Genomic DNA, 8,591 nt, shown 5'->3' with positions numbered 1-8,591 from the left:
AGTCTCGAACTATTTAATCCTTATAATAATAATTCTTTTTTCTTCTTTCAATACATTGATTAACAAAAAGAACTTGATTAAAACTGAGCAGAAGAATTAAAATTAATTAAACGGAATAAAATTATAGAAATTAATTAATATATTTTTTTAAAATAAAAAAATTAAATAATTAATTTTATTAAAATAAAAAGATTAATTTTCTTATTTTAGTATTATTGAATTGAAGGTTATCATAAAAATGGAAACATTTTAACACAAGGCATTGTAGAATTTCTTTATAATGTGATGCATTTTATACTATTATCCTAAGTATCGGAATTTTAGAGGTATAAACTTTAGGCATCATTGACTTAAGAGATATTTACATATCAATTTCAATAATAAAATGACAAATTTTGGTTCAGTACAGCACGTCATATTTACATGATTAATATTTATTGGCCTAGTTATTAATGATAAGTGAACTTGAAAAATATCCAAATTTAAATTTAAGGGCCGTAAGTGTACTATTTAACTTAGGATCTTATAATTTATTATCTGATTTTCGTAATTTTTAGACTATTACGAAAGTTCAAGAGGTGATTAGTCTGGTTAGTCAACAGTTAAAATACATAAAAAAAAAATAATAATAAAAATAATAATAATAATAATAATAATAATATTTAAACATGTAAGGCCCTCATGACTTCAAGATGACAGATAAAACCTTCCATCCATACTCCATGTGCTTCAACATTAATGTTCTTGTAGTTTCTTCTTTCGTCTAAAAACAGCTTTCCACACCTCCTCAAAACCACACTCATACTCTTCTTCTTCTTTGCCGGAAAACCATGTCGGTTTCGACAACGGCTGAGATAGATGATTTTCATCCACATGAAGGAACAAATAGCACCGCCTCATATCATCATCATCGGTATGAATACACCAATTCAAGCGAGATCGAGGAAGAGAATTCGAGCGAGCTGTTCGAGATCAACCATGCGGGTGAGCCCATGGAATCCATCAAAGAAGAGGTATTTTCCTTGGATGTTGAGAGCCGAGGAGAGGATTGTGTTTATGTTGCAGTAGGGAAGAGCGAGTCAAGCATGGATGCACTTTCTTGGACGTTGAAGAACCTTGTTAATGGCGATTTCACTATGGTTTATCTCATCCATGTCTTCCCTGAGATTCATCACATACCTTCTCCATGTAAGTCTTCTTTCTTTTCTCTCTCTGGTTGGTGGGTCAAATCATTTGGTCTTTTCCTTCTGCTGCTGTGTATGTGCGTTGATTACAGATTAATGAATTTATTGATATTATTAAGCGGCATAAATCACGGTTATGTTCATTCTGATGGATGGGAGGGTGGCTGACCCATAATAAATATTTATGTTTTGAGTGTGTAATAAATTAAATTTAGGTAAATTTTTTATATAAATTTTTAAATAAATTTAGTTTATTATATTATTTATATATTAGTCTTTGTTTATTTTAAAAAATACCTTATATATAAATAATATTTTTTATAAAAAATATTCTTTTAAAAAATATTTTTTGAAAATATTTTCGGTGGTTTAGTTATATCGTTAAACTAATAGTTTATGTTTACATTATATATATATATATATATATATATATATATATATATATATATATATATATATATATATATTAATAAAATTATTAAAATTTAAAAAATAAAAAAATAAGTTTTTAAAAAAAATTATTTTTCTCAATGACTTAGTTTTATCTCATGAAAATTTTTTTTATAAACTCATTTTCCTGAGTGTTCCAAATATTAGAAAATATAACAAATATTTTTCAAGAATCAATCAGAGTCTAAGTTATTTAAATTATTATATATTATTTATATTATTTATAATTATATAAATATAAAAAAATAATTAAAAATTAAATTACATATTTATCTACTATTATCTTATCATAAAATAATTTTATTAATTTAATTCTTGAATGATGTAATGGAATAAATTTATTTTAAGGATTTTTCTTTTTTTATTAAATGTTTGGAAAATGTTTTATTTGTTAATTTGTCATAATTTTTTTTTTAAAAAAAAATCTTATTTCCTTAAATGCCTCATGTATTATTAAGCAAAATAATACAATTTCCTTCCAAAACTAGTATGTTATTTTCTTGAATAATTAATGTATATTAATTAATATTATAACAACCAAAAACATTATAATTAGTTGAAAATTAAATGGTGTGAGAAACAATAATGTTCAGATTTTTACTCTTTTGTTATTTTTTTAACTAATTTAGTTTTAATTAAAATTTAAATTGAAATTTTATTATTATATAAATAATTATAATATTATTAAATTAAATTTACAAATAAACTATGATTATTTTAATGGATTAGGCATTTTTTTTTAAAATTTATTTAGTTTACTTTCTTTGAAGTTTTCAAGTGGAATGGCCTATTGGAAAAAAGAAAGTAGAATGGCCTAGCTATAGGTTTGTTATTTATGTGTAGTTTTAGGCTTAGCTTTACGACGAATGAAGAGTCAAAAGTTGGAAAATATGGCATTGACTTGAGTGGCCAATTATTTAAGAAAGCTTTCTCTTTACATCAAGGTTGACTGTTGACCCAGCTTCATATGGAGGCCGTTTGCGCTATCTTTCAATGGGAGGAAAGAAAATGATGGGAATAAAATTAAAAAAATAATAATAATGGAGGAAAAAAATTTATAAACATATATATTTAGATTTAGATAGAAATATGGAAAAGAAAGTTATTTTTTAAATAATAAAATTATAATTATTTTATTTCTAAATATTTGAAAATAATATAGAAAATATAGGAATGTTATAATTTTAAATTTTTTCCCATACTTTTCTCTTAATTTAGAGGAAAAATAGAGTGAAATTTAATATTTATTTTCCTTTTAAAATATTTTTAAAATTTGATAAAAAATAATAAATTAAATTTTATTGTTTGAAGAGGGTGATTTCAATATAACAGTAAAATTATTTTATTATTTAAAATGTAATTATTTAATTTCCTAAATTTAATTTTATTAACAAAGCGGTTAATCCATTTAATTTTTACTAACATTATCGTTAATAAATGATATATCAAATAAAAATAAAATTTTAATACCTAAACTACCCCTAATACCCCTTCCCCCACTTCTCCCTTTGTTTCACCTCACGATCCGTACCCACCTCCCCTCCCAACCTTCCCAATCTGTGATTTATTGTTTATTATTTGTGGTTTGAGATAATTTCGGTTGAAATTTGTGGATGTGATTTTCTTGGCGTATGATTAATTTTTAGTGGTATGATTTTCCTTGCGATTTTTTGGTTATTCCTTTGTTTATGGTTTTGGCTTTATGGGAGATTCATACTTTGGGGGGAGAGAAAGAGAAGGGGAGGAGGAGGAAATTTGACTTTACCGATGGATTTTAATTCATTGGTGTTGAAGTTAGTGATGGCAACATGTTAGGTATTCGTCGGTAATCAATTCGTTCAAACTTTAATGAGTTTAGGTAATATATAATCAAGTTTAAGATGAGTTTGGGTTTGAAAAATAATACTTATAATATATTTACGTTTAAAGTTTGTGTGTTAGGTATCTATTATCCGTTATCCAAATGCATTTATATAAACAAATAATGAATTTGATAAAAATATATTTTTTATAATAATATTTATAAATATTTATATAAAAAAATTTTTACACAGATTATTAATTAAAATATATAAAACTAAATTAGTTAAAAATTTTTTTTTAATAATAATCGAGTTTGAGATAGGTTTAAATAATTGATAATAAATTTTAATTGAATTTTGGATGGGTTCGAATATTGAGAATATTAATCGAGTTTGAATTCAGATAAAGTGATTTTTATAGCTACCTATTTATTAACATTTCTTCATTTTTGACCTGTAAAATATCGTATTTAAATTTCAGTCATAATTACTTATTAAAAAAAATTAAATTCAATTTAAATGGGAAGACTATATAGTAACATAAATAAACTTTAAAACCTAAATTATTACATTTTCAAATAACAAGGATGAACCTATAATTTACCCTATATTATATTACTTGAATCAAAATATTTAATTGAATAAGCTGTTTGCCTTTGTGATGATATAGTGGGTAAGCTTCCAAAGAATCAAGTGAGTCCTGCCCAGGTGGAGACTTACATGGCCCAAGAAAGTGGCAAGAGAAGAGAACTCCTTCAAAAGTTCATCCATATGTGTGCTTCATCTAAGGTACAACACACATAAAAATTGGGATCATACAAATATGAATTTTTTTTTTATGAAATTAAATATAAAAAGTCAAGCGTGCATCCTCATATAAAAATCAACTTAATAACTATTAAATTAAATATTTATATTAAAATTTATACAAAATTAATTAAAATATATATATAATAAATATATTAATTTAAATTTAAATATTTAATTTAATCGTTTTTAATCTCATTCTTCTATAAATTTAAACTTTTTATAGACAAATTATTGCTAAATATTATAATTTTGGATCACAAATCTTAATTTTTGAAGTTGAGTACAGTTATAAACAAAGTTGAAAATTAATTTAGAAAAATTTAAACTTTATCTATTAAATTATAATTAGGTAACTAAACGCGTTAAATTTTAAATTTATTATTAAATTCATAGAAATATATCTATGGATGTTTTGATTTTATTTTTTAATTAATATGATGATAATTTTTAAAATAATTAACAGGTCAAGGTAGACACAATACTTATTGAGAGTGATATGGTTGCAAAGGCTATCATGGACCTCATACCCATTTTCAATATCAGGAAGCTAGTGCTTGGAACCACCAAGTCCAGCCTAAGGTAAAAACCAAACTCAATTTTAAAAAATTAATTTTTATTACTTGCAAATTTATTTTCCATCATAAAACTTTTCCAGGAAACTGAGGGCCAGAAAAGGAAGTGGAATAGTCGATCAAATACTTGCGAATGCATCGGAATTTTGTGAAATCAAGATCATATGTGATGGAAAGGAAGTGGCTGATAATCAGACGATGATCACCGGATCACCCTCAGCATCACCACGTCCTACTGGTGATGCAAATGCCAGTACACTGCAATTGCAAGATCAACCCAACACTAATAATGATTCATTTTCATGTATGTGTTTCAAATCCCCTCGAGTCATGTAATTTCTAAATTATTTACTGTTATTTTATGTTCTCTAATTAGTAATTGATGAGTCAATTAATGGACGATTTCTTTTGTGTAAATTAAAATTGAACAATATAATTTCACATTGAAAATCTTAAACTCTTTATATATTTAATTTTGGGGTAATTTACAACTGAATCCTTGAGGTATAGTAAAATTCACATATTAGTTCTTGATAAGTTTTTTAGTAACAATTTGATCCTTAATTTTAAATTTTGTCAATAAATTAGTTTTTACCCCATTAACTGCTTTTATATTAAAAATAATTTAGTCTTTGAAATTTTATTTTATTAATAAAATAATCTATATATTTAATTTTTATATTAAATATAAAATAAATTACTATTTAAATAAATAACTTATATGATAACGAGTTTCACGATTGTTGTTACACCTTACCCCTCTGTAAGGCATAATATAAACCCGTAGTATACTTAATGAATTACCGAACTTCGCCTACCGATAACTCATTAAATACATTACAAAAGATTTTAAAAACAATTTTATCTTTTTTGAAGGTGTTGAGTACTTTTGACAGGTATTAAAAAATTTTATTTGAAGTATAAAAGTTAGGTAAAATTTTTTACCATTTTTATTTTTCAACAAATTTTGTAAAAAATTCGACAAAGTGCCATCTATATTTGAGAAAAACCAAAAATTTTAAAACCTGTAAAATGCACTTCCAAGTGATTTTCAATCATTTCACAACTTCCAACCTTCAAATAATTTCAAACCAACACAATCAAACATAATTCAACTCAAAATCCGCAATTCACAATATTTTTAAAACAATTACATAAACTCATACTTATTACATTAAAATACTTAATTATACATACACAAGTTTAATTTACAGACAGAAAATTCAAAAATACTATTATTACAAAGTTACTATACAACTACTCAAGACCAATTACAAAACGTATATACAGTCATATGCATCAAAATAAATATGTACAAAATGGTATAAATTAATACCCGACAAAAATCCAAAATGTAGTACTATTGTTCCTTAGCAGCTTACTCGGCTGCTTTACCAGTCTCTCTACCTACGACAGCAACGAAAAGCCATCGTTGAGTACAAATACTCAGTGGTACACAACATAACAAAAATACCACTTTATATCAAATTAAATCACAATTAGCTCCAATACAGTACTGAAATTGGTAAACAGATACAAAATATAAATGTAAAATTTTAATCAAACAATTTTTCACTTCAGAAGTCTCAAAACAATTTTCATAAAATCTCACAATCATATCATGCCATCAATATATTTTTTTCATCTCAACAGCCAAAGGCTTACGAGGAATACCAAGGCTAACTAACTCAAATCTATGGGTACCCATTCAATTTCTTCAAATCTATGGGTACCCATTCAATTTCTTTCTCTACTGGCACATACCTCGACACTTTAGCCAGAGAGGGAATACAAAACTATTTCCTCCCACTAGTCAAGCTGGTGAGGAATTCAAACATTTGATCATGATACTGTGGTTTCAAACTATTTTAAGAATTCTCTAAACATTAAAATGCCAACCATACACATACAATTTTACTTTCTCAACAGTTTAGGTCAATAGCACATTTTTCTTTTCAATCAAAAATTTTAATACAAATAAAGTCACATTTTAATTTTCACAATTCATTTGACACAAATTGCAAAGGAAAGTTTATATGTTGTGCATAAACCTCTTACGAGTCGCCTCTTTGCCTTGACTCGGTGTTTCTTTTTCTTTCTCAGTATCCTTTTCAACTGAAACACACAATTTACAGTGTTTCAGTATCAAGCCTCGTAATAATTTCAATAATTTATTGCATATTTATTTAATTATATCCCTACATAGGCTTAAAATGACATTTTTCTAGACTTTGCATTTTAGGGTTACTATTTACGGTACTATTCAAGTCAAAATATTGACTTTTTTATACTAAATAGATATGCTAATTCTAATTATCCCTACATACCACATTTATGTTGCCATTGATTGCCAATTGAATTTCTAAGCTCTTTAGGTGAAATTCAAGAAATTTAGTTTTGGGTCACTTATTTCTACTATTCCATTGGACCTTCTACAGTGGAAATTTAGCTGACTTCTCTTCATCAAACTTGTTACTTAGTGTTCTAGCTTTAATTCCCTTTTTGAAACACTCCATTTAGAGTTTTGTAGCTCAAGTTATGACCAAAACAGTGGTAACTATTCATGTGACTGTTCACATGACTGTTCCAGTTCTGGCAGATTTATTGATTCAATTTCGCTTAGCAATTTGATCAAGTTAAGTCCATAATTTGGCCTAAAGTTCTTCATATGAAATGTTCTTCTATGTTTAAGGTTCCCATCAGTTCAAGAATCACCTAAATTGGAGTTTTCTAGTGAGAGTTATAGCCTTACAAAGTTTACTATTCACATCAGCACACTGCAGACTCTAGAATTTCATATTTAGGTTCCAGCTAAATTTTAGGCAATTTCTGGGTAGTCTCTGATTTAGATCTCTTCATGAAAATTCTAGTCCTATGTCTTAAGTTTCATTTTTAATTAGTTTCACACCAATTGGAGTCGTGTAGCTCAACTTATGGGTTGTCAAACACACTGGAGTCAGTGTGTAAATTCTGCCCTAGGTTCAAATTTTAATTCCTTCAATTACTCTCACTAACCAACATAAATTCACATTTAACTCACCCCAAATGACTATAATTTAACATTAATACTTTCATAGTACTCATAGCACAAAAACTCTCAATTTTTCAAACCCCTAGTTTACAATTTTTCTCAATCCTACCATTTCATTGCATCCATTCGTCAACCCTAGGTCAATTCACATTCAATTCATGCTAAGTAGTCATAATTTAACATTGCACACATCAATTTCACTCTCTAGCACCAAAGCCCTAATCTCTTCATGAACCCTAATATTCCATAATTCAATTTATGTAAATCTCATGCCATTTCTTTACCCCAATCATGCATACTACTTCAATTTAATTTGAATTTATCATTAATTTAATTAAAATACATCAAACCCTAATTTTTCCCAAATTGGCCAAAATCACTCCTCATTCTTGCATGATTTTCATACTTTCTCATATAATTTTTCCCATAATCAATCTTAATTCAAAGCTTGTACAACTAATCTAGCATGAAAGGAAACTTACCTCAATTGTCCAACTTCAAATCTTCAATTTTCCCTTCCAAATTCCTTATTCTTCTTACTTAAATCCTTCGATCAAAGAGAACTTTGATATTTTCTACTTTTTAAATGGAGAATCCATGTAAGAAAAGTGGGGAAATCAAGAGTGGAGGGAGGTTACAAATAGGGAAAATGAAAGAAAAGAGAGAGAATGGGAAGAGAGTGGCGACAATGAGAAGAGGAAGAGAGAAAATGAGCTTTTAAAAAGTCACTTTCAGCTGTCAA

The 8,591-nt window shown here is 26.7% G+C and overlaps 1 protein-coding gene across 1 annotated transcript; it reads left to right on the top strand.

The window, feature by feature from the left end:
* Window positions 1–681: 681 nt before the first annotated feature.
* LOC110652594 (U-box domain-containing protein 35) lies at window positions 682–5,275 on the top strand. Its single transcript, XM_058144670.1, has 4 exons — window positions 682–1,188; window positions 4,107–4,225; window positions 4,710–4,825; window positions 4,902–5,275. The coding sequence occupies exons 1-4, from the start codon at window positions 831–833 to the stop codon at window positions 5,152–5,154; spliced, it is 846 nt and encodes a 281-aa protein (XP_058000653.1). The 5' UTR covers window positions 682–830; the 3' UTR covers window positions 5,155–5,275.
* Window positions 5,276–8,591: the final 3,316 nt, after the last annotated feature.

This window comes from Hevea brasiliensis, chromosome 3 (assembly GCF_030052815.1).
Source record: "Hevea brasiliensis isolate MT/VB/25A 57/8 chromosome 3, ASM3005281v1, whole genome shotgun sequence".
NCBI classification, from domain to species: Eukaryota; Viridiplantae; Streptophyta; class Magnoliopsida; order Malpighiales; family Euphorbiaceae; genus Hevea; species Hevea brasiliensis.
The sequence above is the reverse complement of the archived record's forward strand: the minus strand, read 5'-3'. Positions and strand labels throughout refer to the sequence as shown.

Bases quoted from the DNA above. Each gene is read 5' to 3' on its own strand.
- LOC110652594 (XM_058144670.1), top strand. From the start codon at position 831: ATGTCGGTTTCGACAACGGCTGAGATAGATGATTTTCATCCACATGAA. The intron at 1,189-4,106 runs GTAAGTCTTCTT...GTGATGATATAG, and splicing joins TCATCACATACCTTCTCCAT to TGGGTAAGCTTCCAAAGAAT. The intron at 4,826-4,901 runs GTAAAAACCAAA...AAACTTTTCCAG, and splicing joins ACCACCAAGTCCAGCCTAAG to GAAACTGAGGGCCAGAAAAG.